Source organism: Tachypleus tridentatus, chromosome 1 (genome assembly GCF_004210375.1).
Source record: "Tachypleus tridentatus isolate NWPU-2018 chromosome 1, ASM421037v1, whole genome shotgun sequence".
In the NCBI taxonomy this organism is placed as follows: Eukaryota; Metazoa; Arthropoda; class Merostomata; order Xiphosura; family Limulidae; genus Tachypleus; species Tachypleus tridentatus.
In genome coordinates this window covers 93,630,537-93,654,956 of record NC_134825.1, presented here as the reverse complement: position 1 = coordinate 93,654,956, position 24,420 = coordinate 93,630,537, and the positions used below count along the sequence as shown (strand labels likewise).

Genomic DNA, 24,420 nt, shown 5'->3' with positions numbered 1-24,420 from the left:
AATTTATTATGCAGCCTCGCCCTTAAAAATAAACACGTCTTAGTGTTTTTTTTATTGTTTCATTATTTGTTTGTTTGTTTTGGAATTTCGCACAAAGCTACTCGAGGGCTATCTGTGCTAGCCGTCCCTAATTTAACAGTGTAAGACTAGAGGGAAGGGAGCTAGTCATCACCATCCACCCCCAACTCTTGGGCTACTCTTTTACCAACGAATAGTGGGATTTACCATAACATTATACGCCCCCACGGCTGGGAGAGCAAGCATGTTTAGCGCGACGCGGGCGCGAACCCGCGACCTTCGGATTACGAGTCGCACGCCTTACGCGCTTGGCCATGCCAGGCCCTTCATTATTTGAAAGATCTTGTTCATCTCCTATTCAAATGTTGTTTTTCCTATTATGTAGGAAAGTGGAGTTCCCCTTTCCCATTTATTTGTTGATTAGTTTTTTATCAACATATTTTCAAAAATAATTTTGGTACAAAACATTTTTTTCAGTTAGCTAGATCATTCAGAAGAAAACATCCAAAGACATATTAACATTTTCCCGATTTAGATCACCCATTTAATCTGATAGTCGCTTTCCTAAAATTAGAAATGTAATTGTTATTTACCTATATACTGGTTTTTGTTTGTAGTTAAGCGCAAAGAGTTATCTGTGCTCTGCCCATAACTGGTATCGAAACTAGGCTTCTAACATCGTAAGTCTGCAGAACATGGGAGGTCTTTTGATTTTCGTAAAAGTATAGTAATGAGAATGTGATGGTCATTAGTAGTTAAATGTTATTCCATTACTACATGTTTAATTATATAACCTTTCCAGTTTTAGAAACATGTTATAAAATACCACATTTTTTCATTTGTAAGAAAAAAATAAAGTTTTATACAATTTCATGCGAATATAACAGTAAGACTGAATAAATAGTAAACGCTATAGATACATATGCAAACTTATTTATCAATAACTTATAGACTGTATTTTTCAGTCATGTTAAACATGTGATGGTGGAATCGGGCGAAATAATGGGAGATATTTTCAATCTGATACTCAGCCAGAGAGGGCGCTTAAGAAGCACACAATATGATTTCTCCAAGAGTAATTGGTAAATTTAGTTACCTTTGTAGCAAACTGGGCAATTTTCGCTGCTTTTCAAGTCAAATTTGCATAAGATACCGAGTGCCAAACGTTCTGCGTATTTGCGGCTGTAAAAAGGAAACTCTCGATAGGCCTAGTGTTACTTTTGCTACAACTGAAAGATTCTATTTCGCGAACACAAAATTATTACGCATGATGGCATCATCAGAAGGTGAAGATTTACCTGAAAGTGAGAAAAGTAAGATGTCAAACTTCTGTTTAAAAGTTGAATTAAAATTAAGTGCAGACGTTATAGAAATTGTCTGAGATTTTTAACTTTTAAACAATATTGTAATAGCTTATGTATGTCAAATTATGAAGCTGTGGCAGCCTAACTATTTGCATCTTTTGAAGTACTGTTTTAAGATATCGAATTTAATAATGCTGTACAGTGCTCATTAGTACGTGTATAAGGTAGCATATTATGCTAGTAGTAATACTGTATCAAATAGTATGGGAAAATTAACAGTTATTACTTGTTAATTTATTGATATTGCATAGTTTTGTGTAACATTATATTAAAGACATGAATGTGTTTTAAAATTTACTTGTTACTTATTTGTTCAGGGTTTTCAAAAGTGTGGAGAAAATGCAGGAGAAGAAATTGTATGAGTTGAAAATTTTATAACTTGGCTTTGTTGATTTTTTCTGGTTATGTATCTGACTGGTGATTTAATGGCAGATGGTATATTGTTCTTTACTTTTAACATGTTATTCACAGTGATTATCAAAATTTTAAGTAACAGTTAATTTGAAAGTTAACACCACAAAGGGAGTTTAAGATCATGCTTACTTATTAGTCAATATATTTTGAATATTGATAGAAAAATTCAGTTAGAATATTACTGTATTTATCCTTAAAACACTTATTTTTACTACTTTTAAACTTCCTTTTGATACAAAATGTATTATTTTCAGTATGCCTTTCAGACTCGTGTATCTATGGGTCCTGGGGTAATTGAAATTGGCTTAGATACTTCTATCCATTATATAAGTAGCCTTTCTGAGTGTTGGATTATGAAGTTGAATTTTAAAGATAAGACTAATCTGTGGAATTCAAACTGTTAAATTGTTCTTCAACAAATTTAATGAATGTAATAAACTTGCATCGTGGGTGGATCACATAATTATTGTGCTGCATCTGTTGTTAAAAAGAATTTCTAAGTGAAAGTAAAGTAAATATGATGTTAGTTGCACCATATCTGATGGAGGCTTTTTTTCTGATATCAGTTTTTTCCAAGCCAACTGTGATATGACAGATGTAGTAGTTGAGATGTTATTTATATTTGCAATTTATCTGACAGCATCTGTATTTTCAATTTATATAAATCTTTGATTGATAATAATATGAATTAAAGATTACACTCTATATTAAACTTGGGTTTGATATTTTTCAGGTTAGAAGTGACATTAATGAGAAGAATATTTGGCACATTGCTTTTTTATACTATTTATATAATAGAAAATAAAAGTTACTTTTGATTGCTTAATACCTTAGAGTAAGCATAGAGTTTCTAGCTTTTACAACACAAAAAAGGACCTTGTGTGGAGAAATAAGTTCAACAAAACACCTAGTTTATATGAGTATGAAAATTACTTGTAAAAAGGAGAATGCTGAGATTTATTGAAATACAAAAATAATGGAACGTTAAAAAGCTATTGCCCTTTAGCTTAAAAAAATAAAATGTATACGAGTAGGATTTTTGAGCTTATGTTTACAGTGAAAAGAATAATATTGATCTTATAACAGATATAACCAACTCACTAGTTCATTTAATGGTGTAAAAGTTCCAGTAATTTAAAAAAAAAAATTCTTGAAAATATCCTTTATGGTAACTTTTGTTCCAGCAGGCCCAGCATTTCCAAGTAATGAGAGCACTCGACTCAGTTTGAGGGTCACAGGACTGAATCTCTGTGACTCAAAATATACATTTTCAGTCGTGTGGACATTATAATGTGCTGGTCAATTTCACTATTTATTGGTCGAAGAGTAGCCATAGTGTTGGTAGTGGGTGATGATGACCAGCTAGCCTTCCTTCCAGTTTTACACTATCAAATTAGGGATGGCTAGAACAAATTTCTCATGTAGCTTTGCATGAAATTCAAAAATGAACAGATAATACTGTTTCAACTATACAAAGTGTGTATTATTTTAGATATTTTAAAGTGTGTTTAACAGAAATAATTAAGGAAATGGATATTTATTCATGCATATAACAATTTTAATAAACTTGATTAATTGATTTGAATAGTGATACAGATATTAATGCTTTTCAAAATGTAACAGTATTTGTTCTATTATTGTTTATAGTAGTAACTGAAATCAAGCAAAACAATCACTGGTGACTCTTTGACCTCTTCAACTTTTTAATATTAATATGTTAATTTAAGGTATTAACCTTTAATTTTATATTCATAGTGCTAAACAAATATTTATTGAACATAGTTCTGGATATGAAATTAAATTGCATTTAGCAGCAGGATAGCTAACTGTTAGGTTAACAGTGAGACAAGTACATTCTAACTGTTGTATTTTTTGGGTTACCCTTAGGCAAGGCAAAGCATCCATAAGTTGCTTAGGGAGCACGATGGTAAATAATCTAATCTGGTGGATACCTGATGCATTTCGATAACAACACCCCTTGGTGTGGGTTCCTGTACATGGTTAGGGGACCTCCCAGAGAAGGTTCTGTTCTTTCAGTTTCCCTCCTCTGGGATCTAAACATCTACTCACGTGTTTGCCATGTGTGGCAACCTGTGAAGGGGAGGAGAGGATCCTGGTAGTTGAGGGGTCCAACCCTAACACACCACTTTGGTCTTGAATTCCTGTAGACGGGTGGCCTTGGGTGGCCCTCATTGGGTCAATCGGTCGGTCCTCTCGGGCTAGGGTTAACCAATTACCAGTGTTGAATGATCTCAACAGGTGCTGTGAACATTGTATCTGATGCTGGTGTTTGAGTATAGTGCTCACGAAACCCTGGTATTGCTGCAGTGTTCTTTTTTAACATTGTAGTGCGTCCCCTCATAGGGCTCCATGGTGGGTGGGGTCAGTGGGCTCCGAAATTTCCCTCTTTATTATGGATACTCCAATTAAAAATCTTAATAAAATAGTGAAAAAACAGTATATAGGTAAACGACCACGTCTTGAAGACTCCAAGCAGCAATCCTTACCATCTGTACCATCTGTTGTACCTCATTTTCTTATCCTACATTCTCTTTCAGACATACCTTTAGGGCAAATGTCTCCCTTCTTTATTCAGAAGGGACTAGAGGGATTTGCTGGCTCCCCAAAGTCAGTAAAGAAGCTTTGATCTTGTGACATATTGGTGGAAACATCCACATCTCAACACAGTGAACACCTCTTGCATTCAATTGGGGATATACCTATCGAGGTTACACCTCATGCAACTTTGAATTCATCACGAGGAGTTAGTGTTGAGAGGGATTTGAAGAACAGATTCAGAGATTCTTGCTGGTTTCTGCAGTGAGGTAGATCTCCACTCACAAAGATGGAATTATGACGCCAACCAATATCCTCATTCTGACATTTACATCACCACGTCAACCTGCCACCATTAAGGCAGGTTATCTTAATTGCAGGGTATGGCCATACATTTTAAACCCTCTCATATGTTTCCAGTGTCAACTGTTCGATCATATCATGGTTTCTTGATGTGTGCTTTTGCAATGGCCTCTGAGTGTGAGACACACCCTCATTGCATCAATTGCAATGGATCTCACCCATCCTACTTTTGATCTTGCCCTAAATAGTTGGAAGAAAAAGAGGTGCACTATTTGAAAACAGTTCATAACTTTACTTGTCCTGAGTCTTGAAAGCTGGAATCCACCACCTCATCTCAGATATATGCTGCTGCACTTTGTTCCACTACTACAGTTGGAGTGCAGACAGATTTCTCCATGCCTCCAAAATAATCATTCTTAAAACAAATGAAAAGTCTTTTGACCTCCATGGTTAAAAAAGTTGATGAATCAACTTAAACACTCATCTCTGTCCCTTACATACATTCCAGTAAATCTCAAGATCCAATTCCTTTGATTCTAGGTACAGGCATTTCCTTAGATATATCTTCTTCCACTTCAAGATGCAAAACGATAATTCCTTCATGCCCTCAGTCACTGGAATCCTCTGCCAACAGCAAAGACCTGCCCATTCAACACAGGTCAGGATCCATGAAGTTCTATAGACCTCCCTCAAATAAAGACAGTAAAGAAAAAAGATGTGGTCAGAAACAGAAGGGTTCTCCACCCAATTCACCTGCATGTGTAGAAAAATGGCCACCCTGATACAATGGAACTGCCAAGGTTTACATTTTAATTTGGATGACATCAAAACACTGATTGCTTTCTACCCTCCTGTTTGTCTCTCCTTACAGGAAACATTTCTGAAACCTGCCGATACAGTCACCTTTCAGCAGTTTTTTTCATACAGAAATAACAGACTGTGTGATGGATGAGTACATGAAGGGGTGGCACTGATGGTTTATCAGCATGTGTCCACTCTGTCTTTGCCACTCGACACACCCTTGGAGGCCGTAGCCATCCATGTTTCCTTGAGTCATACCATCACTGTTCTGTCTACCTGTCATCTGGAGATACATATGATCAATCAGATCTTGATGCTCTCATTGAACAGTTGCTGTTCCCCTTTTCTTCCTGGGGGACTTTAGTGGGCATCATCTCCTCTGGGGAAGTGCTGATATTGATAGGAGGGGTCATTCTGTAGAGCATATGCTCTCTGATTACAACCTTTCTTTTTCCAATACTGCTTCTTTTACTCATTTTCATACACCTAGTCAGTCCTTTACTGCTATTGATCTCTCAATTTTCTCCCCTTCAATATTTTCCCATTTTTCATGGAGAGTTGACAATAAACCACCAGGCAGTGATCATTTTCCTATAATTTTGTGAGAGACAAGCTGTAGTCGATGCCATTTAACCTGCATTTAAGTTTTTGTACTTAACCTCTTAGTCTTCCTGGCAAGTTATGATAATTACGGTTATGCTACAGAAAGTCTTTTACAACTTGATCTACTGTAGTTTTTCTCTTAACATTGTAGACTATATATAAACATTGGTTTTATGCTGTTTGTGTTTTATGAATTTTGCCAAATTTACTTTTAACCTTTTACTGGATGTTTGGTGCAGATAGCCTAGCTTCTTTGTGCCATAAAACACTAAATCAACCAACAGACAATGACAGCGTAGCCCTGCAGAAGTTAATTGAATGCTGCAAGATGCAGCATGATGTGGCAACTTACTGCAGTGTAATCTATGGTATACCACAAATTAAAAAAAAAAAATCCCAGTGACATAAAGGGGTTCTTTGATAGAAATGGAGAGAACACCTCACCTGATAAGGAAATTTGCATGCAGTAGATGACTCCTAGCTCTCACCATGCTACTTTCTTCACCCAGAATAGAACTGTCAAGGTAGTAATGTGGAATGTTGGGACTTTACACCAAATTAAACAAAAAAAATTAATGCCAAACATGAAATGAAATTAAAAATCAATATTCTGGGTATGTGTAAAACATGTTAGGAAGATGCTGGAACCTTGTTTCAGAAGGTATGGAGATCATTTATTTTGGAGATTAGATGCACAAAAGAGGAATTGGGTTGATTTTGGACAGAGAAACCTGAAAGTGCTTACATGAATTTTGGACAATATTTAATGGAATGATGGTTGTGAAAATAAAGGCTGATCTTTTGAATGTTATAATAATACAAGTCTACGCACCAGTAATTGTAAAATGAGCAAGAGGACATTGATTGTTTCTATGAAGATATTGATAAAGCAAAAGAAGCAATGCAAATCTAAAAGAGCAGTCATAATGATTGGATGTCTAAATGTAAAAGGTTGTTGTGAGCAGGGGAATAATATTGCTAAATTACATAGACTTGGAGAGAGAAAAAAAAATGAGAAGAAATAGATTGATTGATGTATTGGAAATGATTAAGTCGTTACAAACGCTTGGCTTGAGAAGAAGGTGCGCATGGAAAAGTCCTGTAAGTAATATTATAAACCAAATTGATTATAAAAAGATTGATAAATGCAGTGCAACAGTTGGAAACTTACCCATGGACTGATTGTTGGAGCAGTCATGTTCCTGTAGCATGTGCAATCAAAGTAAGACTGAGGAAACCTAAGAGACTAAAAGCAAAAAAGAACTTGATCATACAGTTCTAGTGGAAAAACATGTATGTATAATTAAAGAAAGGTATACAAATGCAGTTAAAAACTGTTTTCAGGTACTTGAAGGAAATATGACAGTCATAAATTTTTTTTCAAGAAGCACTGGTTAGAACAGACAGATTTTTCCATTAGTGTTAAGACAAAAGAAATAGAAATGAGTAATGGAGGAAGTTCTTGAGTTTGTGGAAGACAGAGGGAAGATAAAAATTCATAGTATGGAAGAATATAATAAACTTGACAAAAGAATTTGATCACTTTGCAATGAAGAAAAGGAAACACAAGTTGACAAAAAATGTATAGAAATAGAAAAACATAAGGGTAAAGATGTTACTTCAATGTATAGGAATATCGTGACATCATTGGAAGATGCACTGCTAGTGGATGTATAAAAGCTAAGAATGGTGATGTCATTATAGAATGATATCAAGTAAAATTGACTATTATTAGTGAGGTTTATGAAAATGATGAAATACCTTTATTGTGCTTTCCAAAAGATGTGGAGCCATTGAATTTGAACACTATCAAACCATCAGCTTAATGAACCATGTAACAAAGATCCTATTAAAGGTGTTGATGATGAAAAGTTAGAATTAAAATAAAACTGGAGATTGTAAAAGTTCAGTGAAGATTGTTGTAGTATACAAGAAATGCTATCTTCAGAATATAAATATTTTCAGTGATGCCAGTAAAGTGAAGGACCTTTTCTTGTGTTTTATTGATTATACTAAAGCTTTTTATAGTCAAACATGAGAGTTAATGAAAACATTAAACATCAGTAGTAAAGACTTGAGAATTTTAAGAAACCTCTGTTGGAATCAAACTACTGTAATGAGGATAGAAAATAAGTCGACAATGACTGAAGAAGGTTGAAATGTTTGTCCCTCTACATAGTGCTTTCTCTATCTATACCAGCCATTACATATAATTTTCTCTGCAAGTGGGTTTTCTCGTCATCACGCATTACTCAAATGAAGATATTTTGTTAAAAGCAGGCTGTAGGTGAAGCTTCTGATTAACGTCAGAAAGACAGTTTGAGTTTCTGAGAGATGTTATTAAGAAAGAATAAATTGAAAGTCTAGTTGTAACTGGAAAGATTGAAGGAAGGAGAGACCATCTCTTAAATATACATGATTGTATAAGTTTAATGTGATGTTTATGATCCAGATAGTTTATATAGTGTATTAAATTTTGTTTTTAAAGCAATAGTTTCACGGGTTCGTATACACAACTATTTACAACTCATATGTCATGTAGTTCAGTTGTAAATTGGTGATTGTTGTATTATTGCATCATGTTACCAGAATGTCATTCTTTTTTCATTCTTTTAAATGAGTATTATTGCATCCTAATATGTGTGGAATGTTCTTAATCTCTGTTGGAATATACACATTGGATGTTTAGTTCAAAAGATAGATCTATACTGCATAATTGTGAGTTTAGCCATAAATATTGATTAGTGGTGATTTTCAGGTGAAATTACCACATTTTATTGTAATAAGTGTTGAAAGAATAATTTTTGTCAAATTCTGTTCTGAAGTAATTGACTTAGCCTGTGTGGACTTCGACAAAAAGAAACAGTTATTTTGAAGCTCTGGATGTTACTGTGATAACATTTCACTTGTTTTGATGTTATTTTAAAACAAGTGGACTGTGTTTGTTTATTGTTGAATTTATTGCCAACAAGTCACAGAAACTTACTGTAAAGAATTTGGCACGTACATGCAAAACTTGACACCATAGAAGACAGAGGCCAACTTTTATTAAATATCTGTCTAAATGGGTGAATATATCATCACTGGAAATTCTTTGTGTCTCAAAGAGAAGAATTCACGCCCTGTTCTCATCGATATTCAAAACTGACTTGCCCATTTCTCTTTAACATCTACTTCTAGATGTAAAAATTGGATTTAATGCTATTTATATTTTTAATTTAAAAATTAAACTTTGTTTTGTTTTACCTTAATTTTTTTTATAGATTTTAATAATTTTACTTTAATTTTAACTTTTTGCCAGATGTTTGGCACCATAAAACACCAAACAATCAACCAAACTTTGTGTTTATTTTACTGTGTTAAACTTTTAATAGTTTTGTTTGTTTACCTGTTCAACCTATCTCCAACCTTATTTCAAGTTATCTGAAGTCTTCTCATTGAAGATGATTTTTATAGCTTTCAAATGTATATAATTTAACACAAATGTTTTTACAGTTCAGATTTAAAGGAATGTTTGCAAAAATTATAAAAAAACAACACTTAAAACTATATATTTAATATATTAATATGTAATAGTTTAATAGTTGGTCTATCCAATAGTATTTAAACTTTTTTAAAGCTGTTTTGAAAGTTTTTATTAGTAAGTGAGGGATAAGCAATCAAAGCCTGTACCAAAACCAAGGAAAATGCTTGAAAATTAGGAAATGGATAATATCTTCTCATTGAATGATGAGTTCTTAGTTATTCCTTGGAAATGGCTTAAAAATTCTAAAAGAAAGTTTGTAAGTAGTTTGTTTTGTTTACAGGCAAAACTGTGTAGCTATGCAGAAGTGAAAATATTAACCTTTTTTTTATTAATAATATTAGTGTTATAACAAAACATTAAATGCGATACAACTACTTACCTCCTCTCACAGTTATAGCTATTCTTGATTTACTGCCCTCTAGTAAACACATTTTTACTTCCTACTAGCCTTGAAATTCCCACCTAATTCCACACGTATATCATGTAGTTCAGCTTCATTTAAACATGCAAGTTAGCATGTGACAGTCCTTCACCAGTAGAAATGCGTCAAACCCTTATTGCAGCTGACTCCCTCTATGCATTTGAATCCAATCTTCTTGACTTTTCAAGACCTAGTACTTGATTTCAAACATTTTTAGTGCATTTTAAGCACATTCAAAGTATTATTTATCATCCACTATAAGTTTGCATTTCTTTATTTTATTGTGAATTATATTTCTCAATTACTAGTAGTTTGTTAGTATATTTGAATTTCCATGTTACTGTTATGACTACTATTACTGCTGGCATTCAACAGGCTGTGACAATAGTTGCAGGTGTAGTATTATCAGCTGAGGAAGTGTTGGCTGTAGTTTGTCAGAAGATTGTTTGTTTCATCGAGACTGAGGGATCTTCAGATCTATAAGCAATTTGAACAGCTTTTTTTCCTGCTTTCTTTGTTGTGCAGGGAAGTTCCCAATCTGTTGAAGCATCTAGATCTGTCACCTTTTTTAGAATTAATGAAACATTTATGTGGTGTTTTGTCTTTGTCACATGTCCTATGATCCTTCCCCTGCCTTAGTAACTGCAGTATGTTGTTTCAAGTTTTTCTTTTATTTTCACCCTTTGCCTGATATTTTACAGACCAGTTGTGTAGGCTTAGTAGCTGTGCCCCTCATGTACTACATATTCTCATGCACTTAACATTTCATTGTTCAGAATACCTTTTGGTCATTTGGGTTTTGTTAGAATTCTCCCTTATTTTACTCAAATCTCTTGCCTTATCCCCTGTCCCTCTTTTCCCCCCTCAAGATCCTGTTTCTCATCATTGAATAGGTTTATCTTGTGTTTCCACGATTATATTCCCAACTTTTTGTCTACCTCAAAACGACCAGGTATTGGCATCCTGTTTTCATTTTATTCTATCTGAATTGCTTTCTTAACATGCATTGGTTCACCATAAAATCTACCTGTCTCTCAGGTGGATCTTTCTCCCAAAGCTTTAGACAATGAGATTCAATGTGTCTGACAATTATCTTCACATCCTTATTACTTGCAAGGATCAAATTTATCAATTCTGAGCTTCCTTGTAGGCTGGCATTGACACCCTATGTTTTCTATTAGATGGTCATGTCATTTGCCTGATTCCTACTTTTTTGTGTGCTTGGTTTCAATCTTTATATGACACCTGACTTCTTCTAGCTCTATCTTTCACAGTCTTCCACATTCACCCAACCTCTCATCAGAGAAGCTGCTTGGGCAGGTTGGATTATCAAGGTGGAAATGTCTGCTACCCACCCCACCAAATATTTTGTTCTTTTGGGGTGTTTTTTTCAGCTCATGTCTCAATTGCATCCAACCTTCTTTTTGTAAGCCACATATTTTTAGTTCAGAGAACACTATCAGTGCCCTCTCTATCTGCATATGAGATTCTGAAACTTTTGGGGACTTGTGCATCACTGATTTTTATAATGACATTTTTGTATCCTAATTAATTATAGAGGTGTACCTTTATAATTTAAAATTTTATCTTATTTCAAATATGTTAATATTTAAACATTGTATATATAATTAAGACAAAGATATTATTCTTTATAGTCTAATAATTAATGTTCAATCTGTTCTTGTAATTTTAGAAATTACCTGAATTTGACATATACTCATCCCCAGCTGGGACAGTAGTAAGTCTACAGATTTACAGTGCTAAAATCAGGGGTTTAATTCCACCCTGTGGACATAGCTTATAGCTCAATGTGGCTTTGCTATAAAAAAAACATACTGTTTACATGCACTTCAATTAAATGTGTCATATAATAAATTTGATATGATTACATACGGGAGTTGCTGAGACACTGAGAAGGCATCCACACATTTCTACATTCAACAGAATTATGAAATACTAAACTGCTAGAAATTTGAGAGTGAGGATTAGACACGTATTGAATGTTAAAGATGACCCCATGGTCAAATTATTAGACTAAATAAATTAGCTGCTTGTTTATTGTTTTTCAAGGAACAATGTTGACAGTTACTTGTTACAACCTATTACTAATAAAATAATTTTGTTAATTGTGTACAGTAGCCTATTGTTTTTCTAATGTTTACTTCAATTCATGTTATCACTAATATCCATTTGATTAGATGTTTGATCTCCAATTTTCAGAAAAATATTTGAAGATGCCTTTGAATGAAAAGAGACTCGGCTATAAGTGTTCCAAGTACATCACGTTGGATGATATTCCATCATGGCCTGATTACTGCAGAAACAAACATTTACAGAAGGATAGTGGTATGTACATAGTGATGATAATAATAACAAAAGTTTTATTTCATGCAGAGAGCTAGAAATTTATACATGAGAGCATATAGTGGGTAAGTATCTGAATTTTTACTCTTTGTTTAAAAAACATATAAAAGTATGAAAAATGATAAAAGTGTGTAATACAACAATTATCCATTTGTGTCAGTATCCATCTTTTATTTATTGTTATGAGTGAAACATCTGATGATCAGTCATTTGATCTGAAATGCAAGTTATTGGTCATTTGATCTCTATATAAATGGTATTTTCAGTCATGTCACAGTTGTTACTTTGAACTAAATAGTGGAGTTCAAAGTACTCAAAATTGTTCTTGAACCATGACTAAACATCAGAAAATATGTCCAGATTCTTCATGTGGAAAGCTATTGTACTAATGGAAGCCACCAGTTATGAAAATTGTTGCAATTTGGAACTAATCTCATCACAACAGTTGTTATGGAGTGTGTGTCATTTGTAAGCTGGCAAAGAGTTACCACTATTTTACTTGTTGTATTAGGCTTATTAACATTTTTAAATAGTACACTGTAATAGGCATAATACTAATGTCTTACAACAAGTAAAAGTGTAATAATTCTTTACTGGTTTGTAAAAGGTATACACACCATAACAGTTGTTGTTATATGAAGTGAGTTAAGTAGATAGTTTTCTAATTGTTGCTGTGTTTAATGTATCATGGCTGGCATGAAGAGTTCTGGATAGAGTTAAATACATCATTGGCAATATATACATATGACAAATATAGCATGGCTGGAATACTGTTATTATTCATACTTCTAATTCTTACATTCCTATGGACTAGAATATAAAAATGTCATGTATAAAAATGTAATGGGTCTAATAGTAATATCTAATTATCCTGTACTTTCATCATCAGATTTTGGAACTGCTTTCAAACTAATGGTATGGTTACTTCAGCATCTGAATAAGTCTGACCATCATTTATAACACAAGCAGGCAATTACTTTTTATAAGCTCTGGCATACTGCAAACACAGAACTGTATGTACAATGTTTAGTGTTTTTCCAATTATTCAACAAGTTTGGCAGGTTTACTTTTAAAAGTACTTCTTTTAAGTTGGTTGATTCAGTAGGGATCTTCCATCATCAAATAGACTATTCCATCAGACTGGTTTACCAGTGAGACAGCATTAAGTCTAAGGATTTACAATACTGGAAACAGGGGCTCATTCCCCTTGGTTGACACATCAGGTAGCCTGATGCGACTTTAGTATAATGCATACACACATGCACACGTTTTCCATTAGAATGTAACCAAAGTCCACTTTTTTATTGGCTCTTATGGAATGTATTTCTGTCCATTATCTAATATCTTTGGCAAAATCATTCAAGACAATTAACTTGTGGTGTGTAGTGACAAACCGTGTAACTAGTGTCAAAGATTAATTCATTCTGTAATTTTCATTGCTGTCCTGTTAATTCACTCTAATTTTTGTTGCTGTCCTGTTAGCTGTTTTTGGTGATGCTGATTCATTTTGTCAGGAATTTTTTCTAAACAGTTAGGTTTTTATCTCAGTATCCCATGTCTCTCTGACACTAAAGTCTCCAGCTATGATTTTTTTTGCTTCTTAGTCAAGACACGGAATGTGCCTTTTTAGCTGATGTGCGAAATGTGTCTCAAACTTTATCTTTATTTGGTAGTGTGGTTCACTAGTTAGTACCCACTTTTTGTTATATTTTTTTATTTGCTGCTTTCTTCATTGTATACATTATAAAAGAAATATGTATTTATTGAAAACCTTTAAATATGTATACACTCAGTATTTGTATTCCACAAATGCTTCAAAAGTTATTCAAGAAACACTGCTCAATTTTGACCAAAAGTTTTGTGGACACCTATTTAAAAAAGAAAAAAAAAATTATGTGAGCTATCAGTCTGAAATTTTTACTACGGCTTCACTTGATAGTAAAGATGAAACATTTTATCTAGTTTTTTTGTCACTTGGATTAAAGACAGCTGACTTAGAACAGCAAAACTAGAGGGTGAAGGCATAAATATTGGTTTGGCCAAGCAAATTGGATTAGCAGTTTCTAGCTCAAAGTTTCAAAAGAATCATGAATGACCAGTTATTATACATTGCTAAATTTTATGAAATTCTCCTGATCAAAGAGTGTTTAGCATCATGTGATATTAGTTTTAGCAATTAGTGTAAATAATGTTTGATATGGCTACCCTCAGTGATGTAGGTGATGATGAGACTTTTGATCTGATTTCCATGGTGTTACTATAAAGGAACTTAACAGTTATTTAGAGGAAAATCTACCATCATATACTGTAAATAATATGATTGGTTCTGTAAAGCTTAAGTCTGTTTGAATAATAGGGTTGTGATCCTAAAGCTAATGTTGGTTATTATTGAGTCACTTTTTTACTTGCTGTAGTGTGTTGGTGTGTATTGACAAAACGTAATGATATCTAATCAAAATCACCTAAGGTGTGAAAAAAGTATGGCAAAAAAATTGAACATGAAATGTAAAGAAATGAAGTAGAAACTGACAGCCGAACTAGTAGCTACACTTAAAACATTGATAAGAATTTTACAGTAAATGCTTATTCATTAGTTAGTTAGGTTGTATATTTTATTTTACCCATCATCATGCCCCAGGTTCTAAAAACAAAATGCTGCATGGCTAGTTGGTGAATGAATAGTTGCTCTAAAATTCTTATCAATGCTATAAGTGTTGCTAACAGATTGGCTGCCAGTCTTTATTTCATTTCTATAAATTGTTCTTTCAAACCTTTTATGGCTACATTTTTTTTCACACCTTTTTACTTTTAGCTACATGTACACAAATAAGCATACTAATGAATTTCCCTTATTCAAATGCATTTTTTATTAGATACTTCAACTGATCCTATTCATCATGATTTAAATAAGAAGATTTCCATCTTCATTGGTGATATCACTGCTCTTGAGATAGATGCCATTGTGAATGCTGCCAACAAGTCTTTAAGAGGAGGAGGAGGAGGTATTATAAGTATTTTATCTTTTCCTGTTACTGTTAAGTGTAACTACAGAAGTCTTAATACTGCAAAAATGTGTATATTATATATATAAAAAAACCTTTCATAGTATTCTCTTACTTGGGTAGTTCATGGGCCTTATCTTAGCTATATTAAGAATATATGAAAGATCAATGAGGTGGGAGGCTGTTTTGAAGGCAGACTTTTACATACCAAAACAGTGAACCAACTAATACCAAATGAGGCTGTTCACAGCTATAAATGCCTATTCTACAAAAATAAAAAATTTCATTTTAATTCCATAAACCACATCATAAGATAACTCATACCAGGATTTTATAACTAAGTCAAGCATTGTTTTTTGGAAAGCTTAAAGCTGATATTGAACCCCCACAAAATGTTAAACATTTATCCAGTTCATTTTAATTTGGATCATTTAATCATTAATCTCAATTGATTATATTCAACTAATCAAAAATAGTAATAATCAGAACACTGATTTCAGTTAAGTAATTGTTTTTGTCAAGAAACTAAAAATTTATTATATCTATGGTTTATTTCTAAGTTTCCCAATACATTCCTTTGTTTTATCTATACAAGTATTCTAGGTAGCCATGAAACCATAAATTTATGCTCACACACCATTTTACATACTGTACATTGATATAAATAATTTATAATATGCTATTTTAATCATTTAAAAATATTACCTGAAGCTATTTCCAAAGCTGTGCCTCATTAATAACTTCAGACCTTATGTTGCACCACCAAAGGGTGGAAACAAAGACTATAATAATAAAACTACTAATGAAGAAGAAAAATCACATTAGAAAGTAGACACAGATGCTTTTGTTAAGGATTGATAGTTTCTTAGCAGTTATAAAATCTATACCTTATAATGGGCAGAAATGCTTTCTAGTTAAACAGTGTGACTGGTATAGGTATTAAAATTTTAAAATAAGACACCTTGGAGCAACACATTTAAAGAGATTTGGAACTTTTTTTTTTCTTTACAACTTACACTAAATTACAAAGAAAAATCCAATTCTTAAACACTTTTTAGATAAAATTATTAAAACAAGAGTTAAAAATATTACCTCTGCCACTAAATGTGATAGAGGTTGTGTTTTCTTCCCTGTGTTTGTATTTCTTTATTAAGATTTCTCAAAAACAACTGAATAGATTTGGATGAAAGTTTGTATACATTTGGACTATGATGAAACTTAAGCGATTAATTTTTGGGAGTCAAAGGTCAAGGTCACAAAAATGAAAAAAGTTTATCTGTCAGCATGGGGATTAATTTTTCACACTATTTTTGCTCTATAATTCAGTCAAAAATGATCAGATTTTGATGAAACTTTGTGTAGATATATAGAAAGTTGTTTCTCATTGTCCTGCCAAAAACAGTTCATATGTGTTGATAACAACAAATGTACAGACACTTATTCACTTTTTTTCTCAAGAGCTGATTGTGACCGAAACTGCAAGATTGGAGGTATATGTTCCATTTAATACCTTTCTAATTATTTTTTAAGTTTTGAAACTTGTATGCACAATGTTTGAAGTAATGTTTTCTATCAATATTAGATTAACATTAAACTGTGGAATGAATATTCTTTTAACTGTGATCAACCCTATGAGAGATAAATGTTCTTAATTAGTTGCAGAAAATGAACTGTAAACTTATCTGTGTTTATCAGAAATTAAGTAAATTGTTGCAGTAAAAAATGTTAACTCTGAAGTTTCTAAACAATTTAAAAGCCTTTTCTGTCCCCTGTCTCCCATGTCAAAGTCTTTGTGCTTCATTAGCCTGGCCTATTGAAATGGTTATCATTCTCCAATATATTTATTTGTTCATGCTAGGAATTCAGTATATACATTTTTATGTGAGTGAAAAGAGATTTAGAATACTGGAACAGCATATCAATAATATGAAGTACATAGTCTATAAAGCATACAGATTTATACTAAGAAACGCTTGTCAGTGAGGTTTAAGCTATTCTAAACATAAATGTAAACTATAGGTTGAGGTGAAAAATAATTATTTAACTTATGAAAAATTTTAAGTTAAAATGAAGTGAATAAAACTGCCAAGTACAGCTGATCACAGTTAATGAAAGAAATTTCTATCAAGGATTTTCCTCGTTGATTTGGAATGAATAAATAGCATAAAGTAATATACTGAACACAAATTTATAAAAAGAATATGATATTTGTGTGGCCCCCTTTTCTCTGTTTCTGCACAGATAAACATAAGTATATAGTCTTAAAAATAATTATGGAAGCATTGAATAACATGCAATAACAATGAAATTCCTCCCCATTTAAATGTTGTACAGAAATAAACTACACCAAATTAGTCGCATGTGGATAATTTTATAGTTAGTTACTACTGGACAATGCTACACCAGTAAAATACTAATAAAACTATGGGCAGTCATACTTTTGCCATCAACAACACAGTGAATACACTCATGGCTCACTGAACAGAAATTCCACATAATAAATGAGTAGAAGTCAGGTTTTTGGCTGGTGAAGGCAATTCCATGTGACAGTTTGAGGCAGAAGTTCATATTTCAGTAGGAGCTATATGGAAACTGATGAAGGTAAACAAACCTTGTGCTGTTGATAATAGAAGTAGTTGACATAGAAAGCCCAAACATCTGTGTCTGTATCACCTGTATGTTTCTGTAAAAACTTCACTTGCTGCACATCAACTGTGGCAGAATTGTATTAGATTATGGTGGTAGACAATCAGAATATGGACACTTAGAGATGAAAATGAAAGCATATTTGTCAATAATTCCAATTTTATTATACCCAATAAGGGGTAAATTACCTATTTACTGCATCAGCAGCTTAATATTACAATCTTATGATAGAAGTAATTTTGATTGTAAAATTGCTAATCACTAGTTTTTATCCTGCCTATTTTTGAGAAAGGTTCTGCCAAGAGTTTCCTTCAGTGAGACTGCACCTAGGGGCAGATTCCTGTTCATGGTGAAGGGACCTCCCAGAGAAGGTTCTGTTCTTTCAGTTTCCCTCCTCTGGGATATAAACATTCACTCGTGTTTGCCATGCCTGGCAGCCCGTGAAGGGGGGAGGAGGGGATCCTGGTGGTTGAGGGGTTGAACCCTAACGCACCACTTTGGCCTTGAATTCCTGTAGACGGGTAGCCTTGGATGGCTCTCCCTGGGGCAGTTGTATGGTCCACTCGGGCTAGGGTTAACCAAGTACCAGTGTTGGATGTTCTCAACAGGTGCTGTGAACATTGTATCAGATGCTGGTGTTTGGGTATAGTGCTCACGAAACCCTGGCATTGCTGCAATGTCCTTGTTTAATATTGTAGTGCATCCCCTCATAGGGCTCCATGGTGGGTGGGGTTAGTGGGCTCCGAAATTTCCCTCTCTTTATTATGGATACTTAATAAAATAGTGAAAAAAACAGTCTATAGGTAAACGACCACGTCTTGAAGATTCGAAGCAGCAATCCTTACCATCTGTACCACCTGTTGTACCTCATTTTCTTATACTACACTCTCTTTCAGACAAACGTTTAGGACAAATGTCTCCCTTTTTCATTCAGAAGGGACTAGAGGGACTTGCTGGCTCTCCAAATTTAGTAAAGAAGCTTCGATCTGGTGACATATTGGTAAAAACATCCACGTTAATACAGTGAACTCCTCTTGCATTCAAAGGCAATTGGGGATATACCTGTCGGAGTTACACTTCATGCTACTTTGAATTCATCACAAGGAGTTATTGTTGAGAGGGATTTCAAGAACATCCCTGAGTCAGAGATTCTTGCTGATTTCTCCACTAAAGGAGTTTCTGCAGTGAGGCGTATCTCCACTCACAAAGATGGAATTAAAATGCTGACCAGTATCTTTGTTCTGACATTTACATCACCACGTCCACTTACCACCATCAAGGCAGGTTATCTTAATTGCAGGGTATGGCCATACATTCCAAGCCAATATTTCCAGTGTCAACGGTTCGATCACTCAAAGACGTCATGTTTTGTTTTCATTTCTTGGTGGGCTATACTTTTACAGAACAGACAATCTGCCATTGCTCCTTTTGGCCTTCATATCCAGCTCCAGTTGGATAAATTGGGTCTGTCTTTGGATAAGATTGCTGTATCCACTGGTCAGCCCATCTCACCATGGCTTCTTACAGTCCCCAAATGTGATCTATCTTTAAGAAAAGCAGACTTTCTCAATTGGAAATACTGTCTGTTATTTGCTGAACATCTATCGAACCATCCTTCCATTCCTATTTATACAGATGGTTCAAAATCAGGTGACTGTGTGGGCTCTGCCATGTTGGTGGTTGTGTACAGAATCCCCTCACAGCTTCTGTGTTCATTACTGAACTGTATGCCATTTCTCCTGCCTTGGATCACATAGAACCTAAGCAATACTCTAACTGCACTTTTTATACTGACTCGCTTTGTTCTCTACTGGCCCCTGGAATTGCATCACGTTAGTTCACACCCTGTTCTCACCGATGTTCAAAACCAACTGGCCCATTTCTCTTTAACGTTTACTTCTATCCAGTTTTTCTGGATACTAGGCTGCGTTGGTATTCGTGGGAACAAGCTCGCTGACAGCACAGCTAAATCTATTTCTCTGGCACTATCATCACTGTGCCTGTTCCATACATGGACTTTTGTCCTGTATTCAAGGCTTGGTTCCATGCCAGCTGGCAGTCAACTTGGAGTGGGCAATGAGAAAACAAGCTTTTCAAAATAAAATCCTATATTGGACTTTGGCTGTCTTGCTTCCATAAGAATTTTAAAGAGGAAGTTGTTCAAACTCGACTACACGTTGGTCACAGTTTTCTTTTATCTGGAACTGATGCAGCAGTGTGTAGTTTATGTAACATTCAGATCACAATAAGCTACATTTTACTTTCTCGTCATCGTTACAACTCTCAATGACGGCACCATTTTAAACATGTTCTGTCCCAAGGTTTGTCCATAAGGTTAGACAGTGTTATTGGTGATGGTGACACTGCCCACTTTGGTAATGTTTTTTGTTTTTTAAAAGGCCATTAATCTTTTTAATGCCATTTAAGTTTTTTAATTTATACACTACACCTTTTTAATGTGGCTCCTTTTTAAAAATTGAAAAGGTAGTAAAGAAGAGTTATAAGGAGTGGTGAATGGAATTGAAATATTTATTTTTCCTACATTTTAATTTTCAAATTTCTCACATTCCTATATTTTTGGGTCCCAAAATAACTTGAGAGCCTTGTTTGTGCAAAGCTCATCAATAAAACAAAAAAGAAAATCTAAAATTCTAACTAGTAATGGATTTATTTTAAACTCTGACCTTAATATTCTGTCAGAAGAAAGTTCCAATAGGTGTTTTTATTTCATTCAGAAACCAGCAGATAGGCCATTATTTTACAATTCAGAGAACTCTCAAGTAGAGAATACATTTTCTTCCTACTTATATGGCTGAATTATTAAGGTGCCAGGTGTCAGATTTGCTCCAAGATCTACAACGTCTGCATCTTACTATAAAACACAGCGTTTAGGAGGATGCCATACATGTATTTGTGTGGCTGCACAAACTAAAAGTATAAGAACTTAACATTTAGGGTATTCAAGATTAAAACAATCTGAAAAATATATCTATGGTATGTGCAATACACATTCTTTATCACAGAACAAAATTTGAAATGAAAAGCACTTTCAAAAAGAACATGACTTCTACAAGGATTAAACACGAAGGTGTGATTATATAATTATTGATGTAATTTTTAAATGTAATATTAAGAAACTGGAATTAATAAAAACTTGTTTTTTCAATAAATAGTATCAATCACTTTCAATATATAATAACATTACAGTTTATATTAGTATAATTTTAAAAAAATTGAAAAAATCTTATCAAATTGTGTATGATCAAGTAACAATGGATTTTAATGCTCATTTTTCTTCTAAAGTAGTTATATATTTTCAAACTTATTCTTTATTTATGCTTCAGTAAGCCATTTACTTATAGATTAAGATTTATATTCTGAATTTCTGATGTTTTATTTTATTTTTGTAAATGGTACTTTTCTTGGTTTTTTGATTAAATCCCAATTGTTAATTAAAAGTCTTGACTCATGTTGCTTTCATACTTTCATAAAGATTAAAGCATGTCTAAGTCATGTTGTTACATTTGTTTGACTTGTATTGATTATTTGTTGTTTTTGTAGGAATAAGTATGCTCTTAATAGAGAAGTATTTGAATTTTGATTCTTTATAATAACAACAGTTTGTCAAAAAAGTGTTTGATAGACCTGCATCAACACTGAAGTTATTTTATAACTTTAGTTGATGGTGCCATACATCAAGCAGCTGGTCCAAGCTTGCTAGAAGAATGTATTACTTTAGGGGGGATGCAATACTGGTGATGCTAAAATCACGGGAGGATACAAGCTACCTGCAAAGTGTGAGTAGATTATTTTCATAAGTTTTGCATGTTACTTTTTAAACAACCGTTAGAAAGAAAAAGCACTTTGATTGAAATCTTCATTAATTGTTCATGACTTATGTATCTCAATTTAAAGAGTTTGAAAATTTACACTTTTAGAAAATGTAAAAAATTGACTAGAAAATTATCTTTCTGTAATTACTGTTTTTCATCAGAGTTTTTATTTACAAAACTATAAAAGCCTAAATTAAAGTTTAGGCTATTTATATATTTAAAAACCCTTTGTTTCCAACATTTCAAATTTAGATGTAATTCATACTGTTGGGCCGATTGGAGAAAACCCTAAAAAACTTCGCAGCTGTTACTTAAGATCATTGGACCAATTATTAGAAAACAAGCTTGAAAGTGTGGTAAGTTAGCAATTTCAAGATTAGAGTATCAATTATTATGAGGTGTCTTTAAAAGTTAAAAAAAATGTAATTAAACCAATTCAAACAGGTTACACTAGATTAACAGAAACAAAAGAAAAGTGTTATGTGTAAAAACCGTTAAAACAACATTGTGCAGTAATCTGAACACTTATTCAAGGTGTCATCAAATCATTTACAGTTGTTCTTGTAGGAGATTATAAATAACACAAGTACCTTAGCCAGTTAATAATAAAGGAAAAGTTAGATTTTCATACATTATTTTTTCTTCGTAGGCCTTTCCCTGTATCTCAACTGGAATTTATGGTAAGTTAATTAATGATAAAGTTAGAATATTTCATTATGTAATAACCACTATAGTAGTAACATCTGAGCATATGTGTGGATTCTAACATTAGAAGTATAATATGTTTTGTATAATCAGCTATTTGATGGAGCTCAACCTAGAATGTTTTTGTTATGTTTTGCCTCATTCATCATTCTCTGAAGCTTTTTCTCCTAATAATAAGCAGGCTGAGATATCCATCCTCTGTCCAGGTTATGAACTAAAAAATGTGTGGATAGATGCTTTGATACATAAAACAAAAAATCCTTCCACACAATTTATTTATAACATATTTTAACAGTATTCATTATTACCTGACCAATGTTTTCTATAAGCTTTGAGAACTTGGTACATATATATATTTAATACATGGTATACACCATGCAATGGTCAGGATGACTTTGTAAGAAGAGGTGGTATCAAAGTAATAGCAGCAGAGTGCACTTTGCTACTTACTTTCATCACCCAGCCCTAATTGTCCTTCCACAGTGTTTCACATAATGAATTAACAGGTGATCAGTAGTTTCAGAAGCATTTTCTGAGTTAATGTTGAAAAGGCCACAAATCAAAATAAGAATTAGGTATAACTCAAGAAATAACTCTTCATATCAACCTTATGATGGCTGTTGAAGTAGAAATTTCAGCTGAGTTTATGTAGTGTTCCAATTGCAGTGTCAGGTTTTTGAGTATGGACTACATTCTTTCGAGTAGGTGTCTGTGACTTGGTGAAAAATTCAAATAATAGACAGCACATACATGCAAGTCAAAATGTAAGTACAAAAATTCTTTGCTATTGCTTCTTAGTAATGGGCTTGCACTCTGTTGCAAAATGTCCTATTTTATGACAAATGTAGTATCTTTTCTACCATTTCTACCAGTAATAATCTCTTATTACTGGACTTCAGGCCAGTCACCATTAGTTTTGACTTTAACTGGATATCCATAGGCTTATCACTTACACTCCCTCCATGGATGTCCATATATTGTTCTGCCATCTTATCCTTGTCTTTTGGTGTTCTCTCCTTTAGGAACAGTGGCATGTCAGTTGAGCACATGATCATGAACTGTTCATGTGTTAGAAGATCCGCTAGGCGCTCTGAACGTTTTTCACACTTAACCATGTCAGTCCATTTTGTGACGTATCACCATAGATGTGCCACAAACTGAAATACAGTTTCCTCAGCATCAAATCTGACTTCTTTGAATTTCTGGTGAAAACTTTATATGTTCATAGCAACTCTGCAAACCCACTTTTAAGTTGTCATAGTTCATGGCATCTTCTGATGTCATGCCTACATTTACTGTTAAATTATCAGTAAGTTACTGATCAAATTTTTGAAATAGAAATGAAAGACAAAAATTTGCAATATTGATTTGCATTAACTATATTACTAGTTTCAGAAATGAGTGTATGTTGCATATAAGAAAACACACACGTTGTATGTGAGAAGCAGTATCTGTGAGCCAGCTGAGTGGATCTTATGATTGTAAAGTTTTGGTAAAATGGGTAAAGAGTGCATTCTCTTGCAACACTTCAGTAATAGGTGAAGAAAATATTAATAGCCATACAAAATATCTGCAGATTAAAAACATAAAATAATGGAATGAGAGAGCAGCTGTTTACTATATTGTTGATGTACATTAGCTTGTGCAAAATGTTTTGTAGTTTACTGTTGGTAAATTGACGTAATATTATCTAATAATATTTTAAAAAAACAAACTTGAAGTGGTATCATGCTGAGATTAATGTTGAAGGGAAATAAAAGCTATATTAGTTTATCCTTGATTAAAACTTTCATAATTTCTGTGTAATATTATAAATGTTTAAATAAGTAAATGAAACAGTGTTCAGTGTAGCTTTATTTCTAAT

The 24,420-nt window shown here is 33.4% G+C and overlaps 1 protein-coding gene across 1 annotated transcript in view; it reads left to right on the top strand.

The window, feature by feature from the left end:
- The first annotated feature begins 1,032 nt into the window (after window positions 1–1,032).
- Window positions 1,033–24,420, top strand: part of LOC143255700 (macro domain-containing protein CT2219-like) — a 35,467-nt gene continuing 12,079 nt past the window's right edge. The window contains 7 exon segments of the mRNA XM_076511771.1: window positions 1,033–1,331; window positions 12,227–12,352; window positions 15,244–15,372; window positions 21,698–21,756; window positions 21,758–21,815; window positions 22,104–22,207; window positions 22,501–22,531. Coding sequence (XP_076367886.1) covers window positions 1,079–1,331; window positions 12,227–12,352; window positions 15,244–15,372; window positions 21,698–21,756; window positions 21,758–21,815; window positions 22,104–22,207; window positions 22,501–22,531 — 760 coding nt within the window. The 5' untranslated portion in view covers window positions 1,033–1,078.